At 33.5% G+C, this 26,391-nt stretch overlaps 1 protein-coding gene across 1 annotated transcript in view; it reads right to left on the reverse strand.

The window, feature by feature from the left end:
* The window catches only part of Trdn (triadin), a 296,113-nt gene that overhangs the window by 132,560 nt on the left and 137,162 nt on the right, over nucleotides 1-26,391 (reverse strand). The window contains exons 10-12 of the mRNA XM_048354014.1: nucleotides 23,999-24,076; nucleotides 5,307-5,366; nucleotides 4,392-4,451 (exon numbers count right to left, since the gene is read on the reverse strand). Coding sequence (XP_048209971.1) covers nucleotides 4,392-4,451; nucleotides 5,307-5,366; nucleotides 23,999-24,076 — 198 coding nt within the window. The remainder of the gene's footprint in view (nucleotides 1-4,391; nucleotides 4,452-5,306; nucleotides 5,367-23,998; nucleotides 24,077-26,391) is intronic.

Consider the following 26,391-nt stretch of genomic DNA (forward strand, 5'->3'; position numbering starts at 1 on the left):
ATATGAACAGATATATACGTATATATACGTATATATACGTATATATCTGTTCATTTTCTAAAGATGATTGTCAGCTTATAACCACTTATAACCACCAGAGAAATTATTCTCTTCCTATAAGAAATTACACGGTAAATTGAGATCTCTCAAACACATAATCCTTGCTATCACTTTTAGTTATCTCTCATTATTTAATACACTTCAATACATCCCAGTTATTGTATAATACATACACACCCATATGAAGATGTACTTGGGTAATGAGCATTTATATCAAAAATTACAAAGTCTAAACATAAATAAATATAGAGGTGTTAATAAATCCTGTAACATAATTACACAGTCAATGAGATCATAGTTTTAAGAGACACATGGATCTTGGGTATCTTTAAAAGTCTACCTCACTTCCCAGATCATTCCTAAAAAGGAAAGATTCAATTGGTACTGTTTTCAACACTGACTGTCACAAGAAGAGTAAAAATTTGACAAATAATATTCTTACCATCTTAAAAAAAAGCACCCACCTTCCTTTTGTTCCTTATAAAGAGACCACTAAACAAGATTGTGATCTAACTTGGGTTTTGTTGAGCAAATAGATCATTGTTCATTTCAGTCCCATCTGACCACACATTTGGGTTTAGGGGGAAGAGTCATTCATGAAATGAATAGGATACGTGGAACATAGAAAAAAATCATTATAAATGATTAATGTTGATTTGTATTGTCACTGATCTTTACTCATTCATTCATTAGTATTTTTTTCTTTTTTCTTTAGAAAAGAAAATGATGCTTCTATTCCATACCTACGTAGCTTTGATAGCACTTAGGGGAATTTTATGCATAGTGTTATCAATGCATAAAGTTGAAGAGAAACTATTCTCAGCCTGCCATCTTTAGCTCTTTCTTACTTGTCTTTCCCACTCTTAATTAGGAATCTTGCCCCACTTGTTTCTTGCTAATATTCACATATCCTTTCCTTCTTACCAAGGCTAAATCATGTCATAGAGACCCTTTAAGAACAAAGTTGAAGCCATTGCTTTTTACATATGACCTATACTTTTCACACACTCCACAAAACAAGAAAAATAACTCATGCATTTAATAATCTTTCTTAAATGAGTTATTGAAGACTTCACACTTTGATTATACTTATGATTTTTATAGCATTTGAGTGAAGCTAAAATTCAATTGAAACAGCAAATTAGAACTTGTACCACTTGTAACTTCTAAGTGGTGAAACTATAATAAATGAAACTACTAATATATGATTGTAAGTAGTAAAAATGTGTGATGAACCACAGAAAATGACTTTCTCTTTGATAAATGCTGACTTCATTCGATCCAGAGCCATCAGTATATGAAGGGTCTTTTACAGACTGCAGAGACTAGACTTTACTGTGAGATAAATCTCTGTACAGTTGAAAGCCATGAAGGGGAGCTTCCCTCAGCCCGAGCATCTGAGAAGCTGTGATGAGTCCAGTATGAACAAGGCAATAGCTTTGTCATGTTTTTATGCTGCTGAAATTTTCAGGGTTTCTATTATGGATACAGTACAACTTATATTTTGGAACATGGATATGTTAAAGCCAAAGCTAAGATGTTTCTTAATGATGGGGGAAAGGGCCTACAAACAGAATATTTCAAAGGTGAAGTGACAGAATTATAATAACAGATTAAAGAAGAAAAAGAAACGTGTCAAAAGTTTCAAGTGGAATGAATGCTTTAGCAAGAAAAAGAAATGATAATAATTCAGTAATAACAGGAAGAGTTGAATAGAGCTGACAAAGTTTGGGGTGTGTGTGTGTGTGTGTGTGTGTGTGTGTGTGTGTGTGTGTGTGTGTGTGTTGACTTAGGGGATTGTTTTAAAAGAGAAAACCTAGAACCTAGATATTTCATAATAGTCTATAGGATAATTACTTGCATGTGTCTCCCAATCCTGAAATGTTTAAACGGTCTTTTCCTTATCCATTCATAGATTTAACTGTATATCCCAAGATTAATATAGCTAACAAAATATGTTCAGTATACCAACATAATACATATGCTATATTTTTTACTGCCACAAATTATCGATCAGAAAAAGACACTGATTGTGGCTTAGCAGTAGGGTGATTGCCTAGCATGCACAAAGCCCTGGGTTCAATTCCTCAGCACCACATAGACAGAAAAAGCAGGAAGTGGCCCTGTGGCTCAAGAGGTAGAGTGCTAGCCTTGAGCAAAAAGAAGCCAGGGACAGTGCTCTCGCCCTGTGTCTGAAGCCACACGACTGGTAAAATAAAATAAGATAAAATAAAAAATAAGAAAAAGACACTAATTGTAACCACAAATAAACTAGGAATAAATTAAGGGGCAATGATGAAAAATAATGATGACTAGGCTGGTGAATCCTTAAAAGAGGCACAATGGTTATGGCACAGTCTTCTATTACAACTTATTTTATTTTACATTAACTTTGTTGCCATACTTGAGACAGAATGCAGTACCATGCACATATAAGACATGAGCTACCATAAATAATATTCCCCAGACTGAGAGAATATTTAAACTATAACTAGGTTAATATACATATCATATATAAAATGAAAATGAATATAACTTCATAGTTTTTTAGTTTGTAACTAAATATAAACAAGTCATCTTAGTCTTGGCATGGTGTCTGTGCTGGTTTACATATTTTTCCTATGGTTATCATCATTTCATTATAAAACAAAACAATATGAAGATAGGTTTCTGCAAAGCTAATGTCCCAAGAAGGATCACCTTGTTTTTCTTTATACCACATTACTATGTCCAGATACAGTGACCTAAGCAACGAAATTCTCAATATCATGTAACCAGAAAGATATTTTTCTTTGTTATAAAAAATATACTCCACAAGAAAAAAATAAGTTTTCAATGGATAAATATTAATGAATACAAAAAATTCTCCTAGCTCTATCTAAAATAGTGGAAATAAGTAGAGAGGTAAAGGAATTTGCAATCAATTCTCAGATTCCATAATACCTGTCTCTTCCTGTACTTTTTATAATCCATACCTTTATGCAACTCCTAATATTTTTATTTTTACTTGATTTGTTGCATAATATTAATAATTTCTCAGCATTCTTATTTGTTTCTGGATATGAATATGATTACTTAGCTTTCCATTCTATCGTCTCCTTTTTCTGGGTCCTTGCCCACAACCTTTTGACCCATGAGCTATATTTCTTAGGGTAGGAAGGATTTTGCTAATGTCATCCATCCCTCTTATCTCTCCACTGTCCTACATGGAACCTCTTTTTTTTTTTTTTATCAGATTCTTCATTTAAGCTTGCCTACTGCCTCATTTCCTAGGACATCATTTTCAGTTTACTATTACACAGGAAACCTCATTTACTAACTTGTTAATAACTGAGAGGGATTGGTGTTTTACTCCATATACACAGGGCCTGAGAGATTTGCATTTAAATGAAGAACAACTCTTCCATAACTCAAAGGAATGGAATGACTGTAGTAGCAGAATTTTAAGCATTACTGACACAGGTGGAGGAAATATTTGGGGTGAGGATACTTATCACCAAGCCATGATACCTGAGATGAGAATATTCAGGGTAAACTTAAGCCTTACAAGAATAGAAGCCCGTGTTTATGTACATGTGAGAATAAAAAGTAAAATGTAACTAAACTAAATTGAAAGCAAAAATCTAAGCTGTGAATTCATTGAATCTGTCCTAATGAGGCACATTATTCTCCATCAGCTCCTTGACATTGCAAAGCAAAATTGTTACTGGTATGTGTCAAATAGCTCTTGTCCTTTTTCATATCTTAACCAAGATGACCCTCAGCTTGACTAACTTTAGACCAACTCCTTCGGGTGCCTCACCCTTGTCTGCTCAGGGCATTCACAATAGTTATTAATGTAATCTCCATAATCTCCACCTACTTGTAGTTTTCATGCTAAGCATGTTTTTCTCAAAGATCTGAGCACCACTCCTTTAAAATGGAATCATCTTTATCTTCTATTGTCTTTGAAAAGGCAGAAGGCCTAACTTTCTTAGGTACTCTACTCCAGCCTGTGAAAGGACCTCCTCAGGAACATATAAAAGAGAAAGTTTACTTTTGCTTGGAGTTAAATTAAGAAGACACCAGGTTCTGGCTCTTACACATTTTTCTGCTTTCACCTTCTGTAGTACTGAGTTTTGATTGAAGTCTGTTCTTACTCACTTGTTTCAGTAGTCTTGAATATTGCCTGCCTTGTTTTTTAAAGTTTTTTCTAACATGCATTTGGCCCAGCAGTCTATATAATGGTAGATCTAAGTATTCTTATCCAATTTGCATGTGTGGTGAAAAAAAATCCTTCATAAAGTATACACTTTGGACCTTATCTGACCAAGGAAACAAAACAGCAATACCTTTTTTTTTCACATCAATAGCAATTTCCTTTTCTGTTTTCTTTTTGGAATCTTCTTTTTCTGCTGGTAAAATAAGAAGGTTATAAGCCTTTACTTGTTTGATTTTATAGTTTAGGGCAAACATGACTTTCATTAAAATGTTCAATTAATTCTGTACATATAAGAATTCTAAATCAGAGCATTATCATGTCAACAATGAGAAAACTAGCAATTCCAGAGCTATGACTGGGTGGCCTTTCTTTCCAGGAAAGAGTCAATTTTTACTAAGTAAGAAATCTTTGATAAAATATATACGCTAAATGATACTATTAATTGCAGGAGAATTCAAAATGTTTTCATAAAATATATTAATAGAGGTATATTAATGAGCCCTGAGGTAGCAGGTAGCTAGAAGGTAAGTCCGAAATTTTAAAGTCTGATAGTCACTTGGGGACATATTTTTTGAAAAGAATTAAAATATAAAAATCAAGATATAACATTTAAAATATTTTTCCACTATGTAAAATAATTTCCATTTTGATGGGAATTGTCTTTAAATTGAAAGAGCTGAATAATAATTTTCATGTATAAGCATGCACATGTATATATATGGTATTAATATATGTATAGTCACTCAAGTAAAACACTGAATTAGTGGTTACTAATAAAAATTTAAAAGAACAATGAGACTGCTTTTTTAAAAACAATCTTTAGAGTTGGATATAATGTTGCATATGTGTATTCCTAAAGCTTGTTAGGGCACAGAAGGATTGTAAGTTCAGAGAGGAGGGCTACAAAGTGAAACACTAGAGTGTTTGTCTATAATAATGATAAGATTATTAAGACAATTTCTTTCCTAGAAAAAAACCAAACAATTTCACTGGCAGAATTATAAATGAGTGCAAACTGTGTTTAGACTGCTCTTAAATTGTTTACCTTTCTTTTTTGTTTCGGGCATAAATTTCTTCTCAACTTTCTTCTTCTCCCCTTCTTTCTCTATAGAACAAATTTAAAATATTTTCATTAGGAAACTTTAGCACAATAGAAATTCAAGGTTGAAAGGATTGAATTGGAACAACTGAACAAACTGCAAGAATTTGTGTTAAGTCAATGCTATCTCCTCATGGTTTTGTGTCCCTCAACTAGTGATTTGCCTTCACTAAGCCACATTTTCCTCATTTATAAAATTACACCCTCAAAGCTAGATATATTAGTAGTTTTCCTGATAATGAACATTCTTACTGGGGTGAGATGGAATTTCAATATAGTTTTGATGTGCATTTCTTTTATGGCCCATAAAGTACTGCACTTCTTCATGTGTCTTTTGGCCATTCTCATTTCCTCTTCAGAGAAGTCTCTTTTTAGGTCTTTAGCCCATCTGTTGAAGGGGCCATTGGTTCTTTCAGGATTTGTTTTGGTGGAATTTAATTTTTTGAGCTCTACATATATTTTAGATGTGAAGCCTTTGTCTGTTATATGGCCGGTAAAGATCTTCTCCCAATCTGTGAGCTTCCTGTTTATATTGCAAGCTATGTCTTTGCCAAGCAAAAGCTCTGTAGTTTGATGCAATACCATAAGTCCAACCTTTCTTGGATTTACTGTGTTTCTGGGCCTTTATTAAGAAAGCTTTGTCCTGTGCCAAGGAGCCCAAGTGTTTCTCCTATTCCTTCTTGTAGTGTTTTCAGGGCATCTGATTTTACCTCAAGTTCTTTGATCCATTTGGAATTGACTTTGGTTTGGGGTGATATATAAGGATGGGGATGTGGCCCAAAGGGAACCCTCTTACATTGTTGGTGGGAGTATAAACTTGTTCAACCACTCTGGAAAGTGGTATGGAGGTATCTCAAAAGGCTAAACATAGAGCTCCCCTACAATCTAGCACCCCCACATTTGGCCTTCTACCCAAAAGATTACAAGCAAGACCACACTAAAACCACCAGCACAACTATGTTCATCACAGCACAATTTGTCATTGCTAAAATATGGAACAGACTCAGATGCCCCTCAGTAGATGAGTGGATCAAAAAAAAACGTGGTATATATACACAATGGAACTCTATGCCTCTATCAGAAAGAATGACACTCCCCCATTTGTAAGGACATGGAAGTACTTGGAAAAATAATACTAACTGAAGTCAGTCAGACCCAAAGAAACATGGACTCTATGGTTTCCCTCATAGGGAATAACTACTACCCATCTAGGATGTTCCTAGCAGAGATCACAATAGCCCAAGAGCTATGTCCTTATGAACACATAAGATGATGCTAAGCGAAATTAACTCCAAATTATGGAGTTATACAAGTGGGATATCACTGTTGTAGTTATTTTCAACATGCCTTGTGAAACTGTGCCCCCCCCCCTTTTCTTTTTCACGTTCCCTTCCTGTGGTTTTACCTCTGATATTATTGTAACTGATTTTAGTACCCTGGATATTGTATGTACGTGTATTGGAACTAGGGAAGGGAAGGGGAATATCAAAATTGAGAGACAAAGGATAAAAAGACAAATGAATGAAACAGCAATACTTACAAAATTATATGGTGTAAACCAACTGTTCAGCTCGTGGAGGGAGAGGGAAACAGGGAGAGAGGAGACCAGGGAAAAAGGAGGGAGGAGGGAATAAGTTGGATAAGAAATGTACTCACTCCTTACATATGAACCTGTAACCACTCTGTACATCAATTTGACAATAAATAAAACCTAATTATATAAAAAAGCTAGATATATTGACCAAGTTCCTCACATAGTGCCTGTCTTACAACAAGTGCATAAAATTGTACTTTGGGGATAGTGCTTACAAATCATGAATTTTATAGATTGAGTTTTCTAATTACTTGTTGAGTACCTAAAGTGATATATCAGAATGTAATTCCACATGTAATTGTTCAAGAAAGATACTACTAGTAAGCTAATAAAACTAAGTTTTGCTTGCTTTTCACCTATTTCATTATTTTATGTTATTAATAGCTTCTGTTTTAATTTAGCTGTTGCCTCAACTCTGGTTCTTGTCAGCAGACATGTGCAGTCCAGTGACATTTGTTTGGCAATGTGTCAGGAACATAACTTTCCCTGTCCTTTTTGAGTTCTTATGTCAACAGGAGTGCCCAACCTCTGAACTCAGAGGTTTTGGTAAGTCTAGATGCTGTGTAGAACTTTGCCTGGACCACCCATAAAATCATGGAACTCCTGTTTTAGAAATCTGTAATCACTTTGGTCTGAGGAATCAAGAGGGAAACTCATGGATCTCCCAGTCAAAACCATCTAACAATGGAACATCGCTGGATGATAGTCTGGTAAGATGAATCATTTAAAAAAGCAAAGTCATATGCTAACACATTGTTGTTGAAATGGAATGTCAGTGATTTTAAGTTTGAAGTAGTAATAAATATAGTTAATGTTGTAAAATGACTCATGTTGGTAATGTTATTTATCCTAAACTTGAAGTACTTTTCTCTTTGTCACATGTGTACACATGCATTGAAAGAATTCCATTACCTAGAACCACTATAAGATTTTTTCTATGTCAAATGTGTTCTTTTAAGATGAATTTGTAAGTTGTCTGCTAATGACTTCATTTTATTAACTAGAGGAATTAATTCATTCCCTTAGGCATAAAGCTTTCTAACTTATAAGATCAAGTACAATAGTTTCTTTCAGTTTAGAAGTAAACTTATAAAGAGGCTCTTTTTCACAACCCCTAGAGAGAATCTAGAGTTGTAAAAAGAAATATATTCACACATTGTCTAAATGTGTCTACAGTGAACGATTACAGCTTGTCCAATCAAAGGAAGAAAGAAATCAGATTTTTTATAATTTCAGAGTTAGAAATAAACCTTTTGAGTTCCACTTAGCCTTTTTCTAAAGGTTTAGGCATATTAAATATGCAAATATTATTTAAAATTCTGAATACAGACTTGTTTTTCTTAATTATCATTGCATTCAGCTCTTTAGTAGAAATTTCATGTAGCAGGGAATTTTCTATTTTAAATAAGCAAGTGGATATGTCAGAAAATTGAATGGGCAGTTGCTAAACACTGTTATCTGATGTCATGCATCAGAAAAGAGGTTAATTATATTATAGATTATTTGAAAATACTTCTTTGTCCATACAAAATAACAGTGCCGTAGTAATCATAAAGTTACAACTCACTATCCAAATCTCTAAAGTACATTTTGAGGATGAAAAATATTTTATAAAAGGTCTCTGCCAATTAGTCAATCTTATGTAGAACTTTAGAAGGAAAGCTGATATTTGAGGCCATAAGGTAGGATAGAATCTTTTCAAGTTTTTAAAACAGAATGCTATCCTGTAACAAATTGTACCCTTAAAATTAATATAGCTGAGATTTTATTGTGGGAATGCAGTATTCTTGCCTTAGCTCAGATTGAATTAATGCTTCCATTACACATTCTGCCTAAAATTATAGCCATACACAGTAAGAGTCATGAATAAGAGCAGAAGCCCACAAAAGTAGGTATAAATAGTGTCCCTTAATAACATTTTTATGAATTAGACCTTTAAGCTGTCATTATGGGTCTCTACTTTATTCATGGTGAATTTCATTTAAAACATCAGCTTGTGAAGTGTTTGCATTTCTTCAAGTGCTATTGTCTGTGTTCTATAGGTGATTTGGCAGCAGTGGAATTAAATTTTTCATTTACAAAAGACATAACAATTTAATTACACCCTGCTTGGTTATAAAAGTAACCCATGTTTCTTTTATGAAAAGTCTCCTTCTCCTGATGTGTTTTTTTTTCCACTCAACAGACAGAAATTCCACTCCCTTTTCACAGAACTACACTCTACTATCCAGTCTCCTCATAACCCTCTCTTCCAATGTGTTTGCAACAGTTAGAGAAGGATTAATGTGTTGAATAATATTACTTATCTGATGGTTAGCAATTCAATGTGTCTTTATAGGATGTAAACTTATCAGCACATTGCCTTTCTCTAGAGAAAGTGTCCGAAGCTTTATTTCTATCTGTGGAAGATCACAGAAAAGGCTGTTTGAGAGAGAAATCCTCTCTACAATTTGAAGCTCTGAGCCAACAAATATGTTATTAGCTTCTGCATAAATTAACATCAGATGAAAGAAAAATTAAATGATTTACTTTGTGCTTCCTAAGCCTTCACAATGGGCTTTTCTCTTCCTTTTAAATGTGTTCATGCCATCTCAAAGCCAAGAAGCACACAATAGTTAATTACAGTTGTAAAGTTTTCTAAGATGCTACTTCTTAGCAAAACTGAGAAATGAATGCAAATAGTTTCATTTTTGTCTTATGTGTAGTTCTGCCTCTCTATGCCTTTCTAGTGTGGGGATTATGCAAATTCTACATGTCAAATGAACATTTTTCTCTAACATTCTATGGTCAGAGTAGATGTAGTCTTGGATACAGTCAAGTAAGTTAAGGAGTATTTCTGTCACAACAATGCATTCCAGCATTCCTTGTCATTGTCACGTTTGCTCTCTGGAGTGTCAGGGTCTGGCTTGGAAACCCAACTCAAAGCATGACTATCTGGAAATTAGTACATAAACAGATAAGGCCAATTGCACCACTGATTACTAGACTTTATTTGCTTTATACACAAAGATGTAAGGAAAGAAAGAAACCACAAGTGCAATGATGACTGATGACTGAGATCTAAGTTCTTCCTTTGACCCCTTGTGGGTGTGAGGCATTAAGTAGTTGCTATGACACACCAAATTCCGTTTCCCTTCTCTGAAAAGTAGGGCTAGTAAACCCCAAGTTAATGTTCCATTGTGAGGAAGGAAGTGGACTCAAGTACCTGGATCACAGTAGATATCTAATATATAATGAGAGTACTGAACAGATTTAGATGTAATTTACACATAAAAATAATCATATCATGCAATCATTTGGAATTTTTCTGTGTGTAACATTTATTGAATTCTGAGTAAAAGCAAATGAATCCTGATTTTTTATATCTAAAGAGTCTGTGACTATAAAAATTCTTACCGAAAATTTTCATGAAAAAATTAAATATACAGAAATAAGTTTATCTGGTAGGGGTGTTATGCTGCAATGATCAAGTGCACTCTGGTTCAGTTTTCTTATGCTGGTAGGTATTGCCTTATTCAACTTAAAGTAAAGCATGATTCCTTTGTATTCAATCATAAGGAGTAAGGATGTAAGCAGGTATAATTTAAGCCCTTTTCACTTTTTTTCTCAGCATCTTACATTTGTTACCTATTTTTTCTAAAAACAGATAAATTAAAAATCTTTAGAATTGTAACCAACAATTGAAGGTTACTTATCTTCAATATGGCTTAAAGATCTTAAAGCAAGAGCAAAGTCATTTTAGACTCTTCAAATGAACATGAATATATGTATACTATGTCCAGGTAGTGATAAATGTTAGGAATTAAATTGATTTAGCAATTAAAAATTGAAGACAACATTGCTTTTATTTAGTCTGAGGGATCATATATGTACATATATGAGCAAACATATATACACGTATATATGTAATAAGTTTTGAAGTCACAGTTTGTACTTGTGAGGCAGATACTCAATTACTTAACACACACATTCAATCATTTTACTTTAAGTCATTTTCAGATAATATTTTGAGTTTTGCCTGAGTCTTCCTCAGATGACAATGCTTCTAGCCAATGTGCTACATCCTGGCTGGGATAATGGGAATGCGGCACCAAAGAGGCTTATTTTGCTGAGATAAAACTGTTAATTTTGTTGACTTGGTAGGCCTAGAATAGAGATCATCACAATCGGTGCATCCCGAATAGCTGGTATTTCAGGGTGAGTTGAAACACCAGCCTGGATAAATCTTTTTTAAAAATAGTTAATATTTGAAAATATTTTTAAATGAATTGAGAGCATTGTGTTACTTGGAATGAATTATTTTCAGCAGAAGCAAGTATGCCAACACCCTACAATTGGAACACATTGGTTTATACAAACATGACAAATGTGTAAGTGTGGAGAGAGTGGGAGTCTCAGGAGAAAAGTGTTTGAAGTAGCCAGATATGTCACAATAATATACTGTTATTGTTTGAGTTGAGAATTTTCCATAGCACAGTAAAACATAGGAAATCTGTGGGATATTTTAAGCAGAGACATTGCATGATTCTGAAGAATTATTTAATAACAACTATGCTATGGGTAGTATCAAGTGTTCAATTATGTGATCATATTGTAAATCAGAAGACTTAGATAAAAATCATTATTTTTTCTTCTCTTTCAAAAGAAATGGTATGAGTTTTATTTGCATCTCAATGGAGCAATGCGTGTATTTCACTTTACATTGTGGTTACTTTACAATGAAAACCAAAATCTCTAGATTGAGAATTTGCTTGAGTTATATGACATAATTAAGTTTTATTAATTGGAATTGATTTATAGTTCCTTTGCCTTGTGGGATTTTTTTGTTGCTGTTCTTTATCTTTGCTTCTTGGTTTTTGTTGGGGGGGGTAAAAATGAATTTATTTTATTCTTAGAAACCATCCCTTCTTGTTAGCTATTAAAAAACAACAGTCAACCAACAATTCCTTAGAATTTTCAGTGAGAACTCTGAGACTTTCACACACATAATTTAATCACTTGAATCAATCTATGTTTAGTTAGCCTTATGTCAAACCAATTGTTATCTTTTGCATTCTTAATAATACTCCTTCTAGGAGCTCCAAATGAGTATAAGACACAAGGATGTCCTCAATTGTATTAAGGACTTATAAGAGTAAGCCTGTACGAACCAGGGTAGTGGCCCAATCCAGGTGTGCTGTAACGAATGAGAAAGCCATTCCTGAAGGAAGCAACCACATACTGAGTCTGAGTGGAGTAGGTGCTCTCCTCAAACACATATGGCAAGTGTCTTTACCTAGTGCCCACTGGAAAATGACATTGGCACTTAATGACAGGCTGGAAGCACTTAGTGGTATAGTGAACACAATCCTAAATGACCCCAGATCCTATCTCGTTAAAAGTGTCATATTTTTTAATTTTGAGCTTCTAAAAGATTGTGACAAAAGGATTTCAACTAATTACTTATTCCACATGATCAAAACAAGGTAAAATTAAGGTGTAGTTCTGGTTAAAGCGACCATAATTTCAAGAAGATAAGAAATTGTATCTATAGAATAAAGCACATGTCCTTACTATTGTATGCTTCATCCTTGGGTAAATATCTACTAATTATTTAACTGGTGGGAAAAATGGGTTCAGGGAAGATTGGTCATTTGGCAATCTTCATGAATCATGTAAATAACTATGACTGTTCTTGCCTCTGACAAGTGAATTGCACAAGGCAGGGACAGAGCAAATGTGCTACTTTCTACCTCCTCATCATCAGAGTTTTAGTTCTGCTGTGTCACACTGAAAAGTCATTGTCTTAATGACAATTTTGTCCTATTTCTGAATTTACTGTACAAGAGTGAATGTAAAGAGAAAACTTATTTCAAATTCATTTAAAGAAGTTCCTATAATAAAGTTCATACATATAATAAATTAAGTAGATTTCCCTTAAAAGTTTTTATGTGATAAAAGCTTTTTGATAAATGATTACATTAATCTTGGATGGGTTATGTTAACAATAGTCAAGACAATCTTTGAGTAGGGGTTGAACAGTGAAAAGACAAGTTAGATTTATTTTTCCCCTGAGGGTTTTTACATTTCAGGAAGCAAATGCTCACTGACAGTAGGTTTTCCTTGTGGTCAGGGAAGAAACTCTCCTGTTCATGTGTATTTGACTCTAAATAACCGATAAAGCACAGTTATTCTTTTTGTTTCTTTGGTGATATTTTCATTTGAATATTTTTTAAATCTCACCAAAGCCATTAAGCATTTTATACAAAATCATTATTTGCTCAAGAACTTTGATTGTGATTGTAAACTTTTAAAATATGTTTTTCTATAAAAGAAAGGAAAACAACCACAAGATTTCTTTTTGATAGCTTTACAAATTTTCCATGTCATAGTTTTATAGGACTACTCTTTCTGTATTTTATCTATATGCTTTTTAGGTATTTCTCTGTAATTGGAAATGGATTTCAAATGTACTTCATTATAATTAAAATGTCGAGAATGCCTAGAAATATTATAAAATTGAGTTTTTCCTTCTCATGACTAAATTACTGACATTTAGAGAAAATGTTGGTTCTAAACCAAAGTCAAAATATACATTAAGGTACAACTTCAAGGATATTGCCACTTTTATAATATGTCCTGAAACATTTGGATTTGATTTGATAAGGTAGAAAGAGTTCATAGTTTTTTTCCAAATAATTTGACTTGAAAATTATTACTTTACTACAATATTAGACATATTTAGAAATCTGGTTCTCATTTGAAGTCTTTCAACTTTTAAATATAGGATTAATGAATATTAATTCTTGAAACAGTAGTGAGTGCCAATTCTAAGATTTTAATTTTTCAGGTTGCTGTTTTAATATATCAAATTCAGTTTTATTTTAAATGTTAAACTAAATATACTCCATCAACTATCATCAGATATACAAATCTAGTGGTACAATTTACTTCTTTGTCTTACTAATACAAGGTTTATTTTATTAGAGTTAAAATGTTCATACCCAAACGTTTGACTTTTTTTTTCTTATTTATTGTCAAAGTGATGTACAAAGAGGTTACAGTTTCATACGTTAGGACTTGAGTACCTTTCTTGTACTGTTTGTTACCTCTTCCCCCTCCTCCTTTCGCTTTCCCCCCTTGAGTTGATCAGTTGGTTTACACCAAATGGTTTTGCAAGTATTGCTTTTGGAACCATTTCTCTTTTTATCCTTTGCCTGTCAATTTTGATATTCCTTCTCACTTCCCTAGTTCTAATACCAGTATATACAAAATCCAGTGTACTCCGATGAGATACAGTGATAGTGCGGGTACAATCACAGGAAGGGGATATAAGAGGATCATCAACAATAGAAGCTATGGTTTCACATGGCATGTTGAAGGTAATTACAACATTGATATAACAGCACAGGTTTAATCTAGTCACAGCAGAGGATCACAAGAGCCTAATAGCTATGCCCTCATGAATGCATAAGATGATGCCAAGTGAAATGAACTCCATGTTATGAAAACGACTGTTATATCCAAACGTTTGACTTTAAAGTAAGCATTTTTTTTAAATTGTGAGCTCAACCAGATGTGGTTCTCTAAGATGTAGCCACTGGTTATGCAGAAGAAAAGTAATAACATTTGTAATATTCTCAAAAATAAGAAAAAGAAAATATTTGGATCAAACTGGTACATATACCTCATAGATAGTTTGAAAAGAAAGCTGTACTTGTGAACAAAGGCTATGAGTAAAACATTTCTTTCCAAGAAAATGCTTTATAAGTATAAGTTGCTACTACAACAGGTTTCCATCTAAATTTATAACAAAGCTATTAAAAGATCATATTTATGAGATGTACAAACCATGTCATTTGTAGCTTTCCCTCTGGACCTTTATAGGATAAAATGCATGGGTGGGGTAGAATTTACTTACTGATAACACTGTAAATATATGAAAGACCAATTAGTCAAAATTCTGCTCTGACCTTAATAGAGGACCTTCTTATTATATTCCCTCGTCTTTCCTGCCATGTTTTTATCTCATGAATAAAAGCCCATTATAATAAGATGATCCAAACACATAGCTGTGTTTGTTCCTTAATCAGTTGCTCGACACTTAAGTTGATTTTGTATTTGTGTTATTGTGACTTGTGCCACAATAAACATGGTAGGCATTTATCTCTTTTGTTTCCTTTTCATACATAGGGAGTAGGACAGCTGGATCAATATGGTAATTCTATTTTCATCATCTTTTGAAAACCCCCCTTCTTGATTTCCCTAATAGAAGTGCTGATTTACATTCCCACCAACAGAGAGTAAGGCTACCAGTTCTGCACAGCCTCATCAGCTCTTCTTATCATCCAGCCTTTGGATAAAAGGTAAAAAGTCATTCTCATAGGAGGGAGGTGATATCTCACCCTGATTTTTTATTTGTATTTCTCCCATGATTAGTGGTATTGAGCATTTCGATCATTTGTATGCCTTCTCTTGAAATGTTTGTGTTACTCTTAAAACTGAGTTCCTTAGTTACTTGTGTGTGTTTTAGAAATTCCATAAATGTGCTGTTCACCCTTCTCAGATGTATGCTTTTCATTATTTTTTCCCATTCTGTAGGTGTAAGAACCTCTTTAGTTGTATGTGATCCTATTTTTATAGTTTTGCTTTTGCCCCATGATTTTGAGTAAGAACCCAAACAATTAACTTAAGTCATACTTGATGAGTAACAATTAATTCATCAAAGTTAGTACAGTATGTGTATGTTATGAAAAGAAATGTGCAGAAGGGAATAATAAGTGCAGATTGGGCTGAAATAAGTTTTTATTACCAGTTTGTAAAGGTTTTACTACTGGTTTTAAAAGTTTTAGGCAAATAGTTGTGATAAAAGAGATTTAGTAAGCTTAATTACAAGTAGAATTTGAATGACTAAGGATTATTTGAAAAAGATTCATCAAGACCTTTATAGATTAATAGATGATAGATAAGAAATAAATTATAGTTAGATAGATTGATACATAACTAGGTAGATGATAGATGGATGATAGGTAGGTAGGTAGATAGATACATAGATAGATAGAAAGATAGGTAGGTTTTATCTAGATAGGCAGGTAGATTTTAGCTAGAGTTCTTCATAACATATGTCAGAAAGTACTATGCTACAACAAAACTTACAATTCTAGTGCCTCTAACACCTAATTTAATAAGCTCCAGTCTTTCCTATTCATATTGCCAGTTACATGCATCAGTCTTGGAATCGTCCCTGGCTTTTTGGTCTCCATTTTTATCTCCAGGAATAGTCTTCACTGGGACCTTTATAGCTTGTTTTACCAATCCCTAAGGTCCTCTAGATCTTGGCAGTATTGGTCTATTGGGCATATCAGCAAATAACAGAATGGGTAATAGAAAATCCACTCTGTTTAGCTTCCCCTCTGCTTGCACACACCATTTTGCAGTGTTGGTGACAGCTTTCTTATTGTAGGACACATCATTCAAGCAATCTGACTCTTTGCTAAATTACCAAGTTTTCTGAAATTGTGAATTATCTATTCTTTTGCTTCTTCAGAATTAGGGTTAATAAGTGTTTCCTGCTCATATGTTCCACTTTAAATCTCTGCATACTTTTATAAATATATCACTTATTAAACTCTAATATTCACATATTTGAGTGTTCCAGACACCATGAGATACTCAGCAAGCCCCAAATTGAACTCATTATAATTTCTCAATTCCTATTTTCATTTACTGAAGACAGATAAAAACTTTAGCAATTATGCTGGGCCCTAACACTTAATTGCCATTCTATGATAATGGAAGTAGACTTATCTTTGTTAGGAGACACCTGGCCTTGAATTGCAATTATGCCATTTTTAGATCTGTGTTATCTTAGGCAATTTACTTGATTTCTCTGAACTTGTCTATGAAGTGATTGCAACATATTCACTTTTGGGGAGTTGTTTTGAGGATAAAATGTGATTGTTTAGCATAAAAGTAGCACATTTTTTCCAAGATCTAAATTAGTATTATCCTCCAAATCCTCAAGCCCACCCTCACCAATTCATCTGCTGTATAGCTAACATGATACTATAACATGAAAAGTGAATCATGATACTCTGCATAGAGCTGCTGTCAGTCATAGGGAGGTATAAAAGATTAGCTATGTGTATGAAAGTTTTCAGTATATTGACTCAGTACTTTACTAAAATATTTGTGCTAGTGTTTCATGTATCTAAACATCAGTAAAATAATATATGATTTTGCATTCACACTAATATAAAATTACCATAGAGATCAATGATTAGCTGTGTAAATATGCATAATGTACTGATGTAAAATGATAATGGTTAATAGCAGAAAGTAGTGGCCAAGACCCTAACTAGTAAATGAATTGTTATAGGCATTGTTTCATATATTCCCTTCAGCAACATTCTGAATTAAGTAGGTACTAAATGCTGTTTGGTTTATATATATTTAATCAAAATATATAACTAAAGGTCAATTCCATTAAAAATCACCAGGAGATATAAGTTTATTTCACAACAAAACAATGAAAATATTATATTAGTTGAAGGCTGCATAAAACCTATTGTGTCAAAGTGTTAATGGAATAAGAACTGAGACCAAATTTCTATTTTATTATTTTATGGTTTTTGCTGCTCAGGATGAATGTCACAGAAGAGCTAAGGTGATAAAGTTCTTGGTTTAATAGAATTACAAATAAAGCATTACTAACTCCTGTAGAATATTGTCCTCCAAAGTCTCCTATACTTAAAAGTTCCATTATATTATGTTTTGTATGACTCTGCTTTCTCCTCTGTATCTATGTAAACCCAACAAACTTCCTCTTCATGACTCAATGCATGTCACAGCTTTACCAATGCATCGTTTTGCCTCTTTCATATCTCATCTTACCCGTTATAATCTTTATGATCTGAACAACTTGCCGCCATATTTCAGTAAAGAATGCTTCACAGGATTAGTCACTGTTCAACAAATATAATGTCCCCGCTGAAACCATTCCTATACTTACTACATCTATATTGGCTCTTTACCACTGGACAAAGCCATGGAGAGACCTCACTCTGTTAAAAGTCAGCTCATTAAAAACCCATCAGCATAAAAAAATAAAAACATAAGGAAGAAGTCTTTGGGTATAAAATCAGAAAAAGTTTTTAGTGACAGTTAAAGTCCCATCCCCACTGTTTATAGGTGGAGGCATGGAAGTCCTAAGAAGTTTGTTGATTTGTCAAGATCATACAAAGTTCAGACTGTCAGGTTTGGCTAGAATTATTTGATCTACATGCAAGTCATTGTAATTAATATTATCGTTATGTGCAATTGTAATATTAAATTAATATCAGTTATATGTTTTCTAAAATGATGATGTAGTTGGTATCTCTTAACTTTATATTGATTTCTTTTATACAAAATGCCAGCATATAATGGAATATTCAAAATAACTTAAGTATAACTTAATTTCCTCCATTTACATTTATGCCCTATAGAGAAATCCAGGTCATTTAAAATGTTGATGCCCATCGTGTGTTTTATGTGTTTTATTGGTAATTCCTTAATGATCACCTCTCTTAAAAATACCACTTTGGGCCAGGTGCTGGTGGCTCACGCCTGTAATCCTAGCTACGCAGGAGACTGAGATCAGAGGAGTACTGTTCAAAGCCAGTAGAGGAAGGAAAGTCCATGAGACTCTTATCTCCAATTAACCACAAGAAAACCAAAAGTAGCACTGTGGCACAAAGTGGTAGAGGGGTTGTCTTGAGCTGAGGAGCTCAAGGAAAGCTCCTATGCCCAGAGATCAAGCCCCATGACCCATCTCCCCCCCAAAAAATACCACTTCAGGGGTAAAAGGTTAGGAGACAGATAGACCAACATTTGATGATCAAAAGACTCATGTGCTAAAGAAAACAAATCATATATAATATTAAGATATAAAGTACTATTTCATTGGGGAAAAGACCCACATAGATGTGCTCCATGTGATAAACCAACAGTTTCAGTCACCCTTCAAAACTCTGGAACATTCAATCCCCATGTTAACTCCCAAAGAGTCATGAGAAATATTGACTCTCAACGTAGGTGAAAGATTTAGAAAATTAAAATACATTTGTTAGTCTTATTTTTAAGTTAATTCTAGGTAGGCTACACCTAGAATTGGCAACAATAACGAAAGTAACTCTTCCTGGTTATAAAACATTTTGTAAGGACATTGTAGCTAGTTTTATCTAGGTCCCCATGTGATAAAAATTATATTCAGAGTAAAAAGGGATAAGTAATTTGAGCAATTTGTCATGAAATCATTTTCTTTTATTCAACACCTCAAAGCCATAAAACTTTCTGTATGGTGCACAAAGCATGTGAAAGGGGAAATGGAGACATGCAAAAGAACAAGAGAACATGAACATGGCTGAATATAGGCAGTAAAAGGATACTTCAGATCAAGGGAGTACTGGGAGAAACCTCTTTTTCAAAAAGTTATGAAGAAGAATGAACTGTCTCAAGGGTTTTGCAGATGTGTACAGGAATGTATCCATAACAAGATCCACAATTTTTAACATATTTACTGATAACATTCTAACTTGTTTCCAAACTTCTGGGAAAAAATTTCGTAATCCCATCTCTCTATAAACCTTATTTTTCAAAAACCTTCACGCTGACATCTATTTTTCCTCCAATAACTTGATCTGTATTCCTAAAATCAAAGAGTATACTTCATTGCCATATGAGAGTTTTGCCTTTTTACCATAAAGCCGTTTTCTTGTAAGTTAGTCCTAAGTAAGTTCCAGACCAAAATAGGACATCAGGGGACTGGCACAATCAGCTTCACTAAAAACAGCTTGATTAATACTAAATATGTCCTAGTTCCTAATCAATTATGTTAATGAAGTTGCAGTCGGCACATCTGCAGCCTTGACAAAGCCCATGAGATCAGCATAGCCTGATAATGTGGATGCTGTGGGCGTTGAACAATGTTAACTGGCTTGGTGCAAGGACTCTCTCTGCACAAGAAAAACAATTTGTATTAACTGAAAATCTGTGAGCCTCCAAATCTGTTATTTTACTTACTTAAAAGGGGCACTCAATTGTGGGGTGAAATGTCAAATTAAATCAACCTCTAAAAATAATAACAGAATCTCAGTATCCCGCTTGACTGATAACACATCCTTTCCCAGGTGACAGGTTGTCAGGCAAAATATTTGCTCCTTGTGTTTTATGAACCTCAGCTAGGAGATAAATTGTAGCCAAATATTTGAATAATCTGACTATCAAAGTCTTCAGAATGGGACATCTGAGCTTCTAGATTTATGTCCATTTCCTAAGAATCTGATGAAACTTAAGGTGACAATGTTACAGCTCTCTCTTTTCCTGAGAACATTTTGGGAGGGAGATAATCACTTGGCAGTTTGGGGTTAAAATTATTACTCTTCATTTTTTCCATCTTTTAGCACTGAAGTCTATAAGAATTAACCTAAATTAATGTCTTACATTTTAAGTAAATGCTATACAGTCATAGCCATTGATGAAATTATTTGGTGTTTGTTGTTTCTGCCTTCAACATAAACTCTGGGAAATTGAGTCTGATTTTCCTTGAAGTATGTAACTTCTATCAGTATGGATAGTGATAAGAGGCTAGGCTTTGTAAGGTTTAAAATACATTATCGAATTAACGATACAAAGTACCGATTACTCAGAAAGAAATATTAAAAGTAATTTCTAATTATATGAGCTAAGCATTAAACTTCTTCAGTTTTATCTACCAACTCAACTAACAAGTCATCAAGTTTTATAGATTCCATGTGTTCCCATTTCAAATTCACGTTTTGAAATGTAAACACTTCACATGACTGTATTGGGGATTGTGCCTTTAAGGAGTGATTAAGTCTACATGAATTCCTACCATGGATTCCTGGTCCTTAGAAGAGAAGGTACATCAATGCTTCTCTACAGGACAACCTGGAAGGCACCAGAACCTAAATGAGATCGTCTCTTGATCTTAGATTTTTGGCCTCCCAGAATTGTGAGAAAATAAATTAATGTGGTGTAAGTCATCAACTCTAGAGTGACTTAGCATGACTCTCTAAGGAGAATAAGATGACACTGTTGGTCAGGGATTTAAGAAATCATATATCAATAAGAAATTGTCTTTAAAAATTTCTCTCACATAGGAAGGATGCTGAGAACCTGGAGGAAAATGGGGGATGTGAAACCATGGGAATCAATGGAGACCATAGGAGATCATAGGAGGCTTCACAGTGAGAAATCAATTTATTATATTTATGTGGGCTAAATAAAATGCTTTTAGAGCAGAAGAAGATTGGAGATCGAGGTCTATATTCCAGATATAACCTTATGCTATTGTTTAAACATTCAATAAATAACAAAAGAAAAGCATTAGTTTTTCCCAAATTAGTGTCAATACAGTAGTAACTTGGAGGCTGATTGGAATTTGACTTAAAATTTGCAACTCATAATTTATTCAATTTGTTTAGCTGAAAAATGAAAATAACAATGTAATAGGTTATAGTAATTTAGAAGTAAAATATAACACTCTAATTTCTGTTGACAGTTCTGTTGCTCTACTAGGAAATTTCTGAAATTGTTAGGTACTTGACATAAGACATTTTGTTTTCCCAGACAATGAGAAGTCAAAACTTGTACATGAGTGGCATTCTCATCCATCTGAAGAATAGTTGGCCAATTTACAGGCCATATGGGTTACTAGTGTTAAAAGCAGAAGCATTTTCAACAATACACAATGGCTCTCTACTTCACTCTGAAATTATCTAGGGATTTTCTACTCAAATATGATCATAGACAAGCAAAGTAAAACTTAAGACTTTGACAAAAATTGAGAAATTCAAATGTTACCTCAATCACTCCAGACCTATAAAACTATAATTTTTTTTTCATGCCACACCCAGTATCCTTGGTATTTTCAAATTTGTGAAATATTACTCTTGACTGACATTTCAACATAATTTTTCCATTAAGCAACTGTGTGAAATATAAAACATATAACTTTACATCTTCATATTCCATAAATTATTGTTATCTTAGAAGAATAAAAGGTAGGGTTCTCACTCTCCAAAGTCTGCAATGTAACATAAAGGAACAAGTTCTGGGAATAGAATTAGAAACATGAAGCTGGAATCTCTGTTTTGCTATTTACTTTTTAAGACAAACCATTTTGAAGTCTTCACTTTTTCATGGATACCAATAAAATTTCTTCTCCAGTGTTTTATAGAAGCAATTGTAAAACTACATATAAATAAAGCAGACAGAATATTGTAAATAAGCATTAGATGAAGGGAGTGTGTCCACAGCAATAATTTGGTCAGAATCAGGCTATCCATATGCCCAAAATGTGCTGGTATGGGAACAGAACCTGTAAAAACTTCACCTGCTTAATTAGTCTAATCCTTCCCATCTCTTGAAGTACATGCACATGGCTTAAGAGATGGTTGGAAATCTATAGCCAATTGGAAAGTACAACCCATCCCAAGGCATTAATATTTAATATAAAAAATAAAAATAGAAGAGACTATCCTCATCAAACTACCAATTTCTAATGTTTTGTGTAAAAATTAATTGGATATGTGTGGTTTGTAATATAATTCTCAAATTTTAATGAGGCAAGATTCAGCTATGATGCTTGCTTAAGCTGTAGATTTCTCCCTTTTTGGAATTACAAAAGTACCTGATTCATAAGATCCAAGATAAGTAAGGGACATGAGCTGCATAATTGACACAATTCATTTTGCTACCATTATTCTGTGCACCTACACACCATTTGTGAGTAGTTTTTCTAAAGACAACACCTAATCCTAGGATTCCTGTTTTATCCATAACAAATAGAAGAAAATAGCAAGCATTATATTTTTATTTTGTCTTTACAACATTTCTTTGTAGTAGGTTAATGATAATATTGGCAGTTTTAATGTACAAATAAGAGAGCTTGAATATTTTGGTATCACATTAATTTATCCATGTAGAAAATAACAGAACTAATAGGGTTGTAGATCAAGAACCCTTAGTCACTCTAATTCTAAGGAATAGGGCTTCTATTATCTCTCTAAGATACAATAACTGACCAATAGGGCCCAAATCAGCTTTGTTGAAGGGATTTGGAGAGTACATCAAATGAATTGAAATTCTTAGACATATATTCCTCATCATTAAAAGATTAATTTTGGAATAGAGGTTGAAGGAGAGAAGAGGAGTCAGTGAAAGAGAAAAGAACAATTTACATGACCCTAGAATCCAAGATAAAAATCATACAATATGTTTTAATACATGTGCCAATTTAAAATGATCTTGCCAAACAAAAGTATTACAAAAAGTAAAATAAAGTAGAATGATCTCCTCAATAATTCTACTGGGACAACCTGTAGAAAAGTGTCATGTGAGAGCCTGAACCTTTCACCTTCCTGTGCCTCCTTACCTGTCCTGATTTGTCTATGGTTTCCATCTTATAGCCACAGCTACCACCTGGATTTCTGATTCAGAAAGTGACAAGTCATTCTCATTCTTTTATTATCTCTCAGCACTTGTGATCACTCAGATACTTAGATCAACTGATTTTTTCCCCCAACATCACAGTTTAGTTCAGGCTTTATTAGTTGAAATTATGTAGACTAATGTCATACCAACATACATTACCTAGCCTGTAGAATGATGAAGTGGTTGATATTTCCACATGCATGTTTATTTTAATGTCATTGTGATCCTCATAATTTTGATGTTCTCAACTTATCATATTTCTCTGAACTTGTGTATCAATTATAGAGTAATGTAAATATAAAGTAAATAATGTAAATATCATTTCTTCTTCAAATGACCCCTGACTTTCAAAGTAGTAATATGGCCATCCTTCCAAGCTAGAGTTTACCAATAAAGAATCCTAAGAGGACATTTTTATTTTCTAAGAAGGAATAAATTGAAATTTCAGAGAAATAAGTTATAGTTTATATGCTGTCTGAAAACAGATTGGATTTTAAAGCTTTTGTTAGCAACCACATTCTATGTTTTGTACAGTAGAAATCTGTATGAAAAGAAATTGAATACTTGCCTTCAGGTGTGGGGGTTGGCTGAGGAGTTGTGGACATTCCTGCTGTCAGTGATGGAGGGAGTATGGCTGGACTTTGTCCTGTGTATGCAATGCAGGAGTTGATATTGAAGAAAAGTATTAGCAAATTCAATAATGATACCTTAAAAAGTCACATCTATAGTATGCATGCATAATTTATAATCCTAACTATAAATTGATATTCTTATATCATAAGAAAATTGTTATTTGATGAGATCTCCAAGCTATTTTTCACACATTCAGTTATCTTCAAAGCTATTTATGATATATTATTTTTCCTGAGTACATATACAAAGTCAAATATCCTTCCTGGATTTTATTAATTGAAAATTTACATAAGATCAAATAAAGAAATTTACTTTTATTATGCACTTTAACTTACCGAAACTCAAGCCATAGAAGCTGAAAGGAATCCTAATATATAGAAAACCATTTTATTTTCATTTAATAAATAGTAGGGCAATAAAAGAAGATGAAAACTCATAGGCCTTTTGATAGTGAACAGGTACATTTTCTCCTGCCACAATAAATGACCTGCAGTTAAGTAAATAATGAGCCAAGGGGAAAATATATTTCATTTTAGAAAAACCTTGAAAGAGTCCCTCAAGTCTCTGGACTTATTATGAAGTGAAATATCAACAATCATTTCCAAGTGCTTTCTGATCCCAAATGATTTGTTTAATTAACTGATACTATTTGGGCCATGAACTGAAAACATTAACCATAGTATGGTCCCATATGAAATGCTTGCACAATGTTTTATCACTAATATTCTTTCCCTAAATTCCTCTGTGTGTTTTGCACTCAGTAATCAATGTGAGCATATGTACCTTCTAAATTCTCACTGACAACTAGATATTATCAAATGTCAGCAGACCTGCCTGCTTACTGGAAGTTTTCTATTTTTAGAACTAATTTTCAAAATTAGTTCTCTGTGGCAAATTATGGTTTAGCAAGGAAAGCAATCAAAGTTGCACACACATTGAATTCCAGGCTTAGTCTCTCATATCAGGTGGAGCGTAGGTCTCATTGATTACAGAACTTTCTTTAAGTTGCACCCATATAGACTGATTTATGAGCAAGTTCAAACTGGCAAAATTATTCAAAGTTAAGCATATTAGTTGGGGCCTGTTCTCTCATGCCTATAATCCTAGCTACTCAGATGACTGAGATTAGATGATGATGATTCGAAGACAACCCTTGCAAAAAGTTCACTAAAATCTTACCTCCAATTAACCATCAAAAAGCTAGAAGTGGATCTATGGTTGAATGGTAGAGAGCCAGCCTTGAGCACAAAAGCTCAGGGGCAGCTCCCCTGACAGAGGAATACTGTTTAGTGTGAAGACTGAATGTTGAGATTTCAAATGGATGTTAGTGAGATTTGGGGCTCCCTTGCTGACAAGCTGTTTAAACCTGAAAATCTTATGATTTTTAAAAATCTCTGTTAAGGACTTTATAAAATGGGGACATATTTTAGGGTTGTTGCAAGGATTACGTGATAAATCACCTAATGCATAGTAGATAGTCAACATATTAATTCTTTTTCCAATAACATGTTTACAATTTAAATCCCATCTAATTACACAAGAGGACTGGAAAGTGTCCTTTGAAGTGAGCAAACAAAAACAAAGATAACATTGAACATGACAGAAAGATTAGAATACATTCATAGGAAAGAAGCTTATAATTTTATTAGGAATGTAGTCCCTTTGAGTTCCTGAGTCCCCAAAGGAAATATTTAGGTTGTGAAAATGTACATTCTCACTCTAAAAGTACACTTACATGATATTACTTGAAAAATCCTTCTGTCATTCAAGCATGGCCTGTTGGCTTTATTTCTATCCCTCAACCCCATCCCCCCATCCTGCCCCAGAGGAGTGATTTTGCTTGGTTTATTTCCATGATACTTAAATGGACCTTTTAAAAATGTCAGCATTTTACAGTTTGGGTTTTTCTCTCACATGTGTTAATTTGGTTGTTTGTGGTTTAATCAGATCCTATAAAAGATTGAGTATATAGTGTGCATTCTCTCTACTGACTCGTGACTGACATTTCCTTTGCTAAAATGATGAATGAAATTATTCAGAATCTCATGTCATGAAGAAGGCTGCAAACTTAATTCAGATAACACATGGGAAGAAATGGCTTATTATACTGGAGTTTAATCTATCTGAATTCTTTGTGAGTTTCCCTAGTTGAAAACCATTTATCGCCAAGTCATATCCGCTATATCTTTTAAAATACCTTAATGATTTTTCCCTTCTATTTTATTTTGTAGATCTTCATACCATTTCCATGGAGATGTTGAAAATTAAACCCAGAAACTTATAAGTAGCTTTGAAAAAACTCCAGGTCTACAAATAATGAATAAATAC

This window comes from Perognathus longimembris, chromosome 9, assembly GCF_023159225.1.
Source record: "Perognathus longimembris pacificus isolate PPM17 chromosome 9, ASM2315922v1, whole genome shotgun sequence".
Classification (NCBI taxonomy): Eukaryota; Metazoa; Chordata; class Mammalia; order Rodentia; family Heteromyidae; genus Perognathus; species Perognathus longimembris.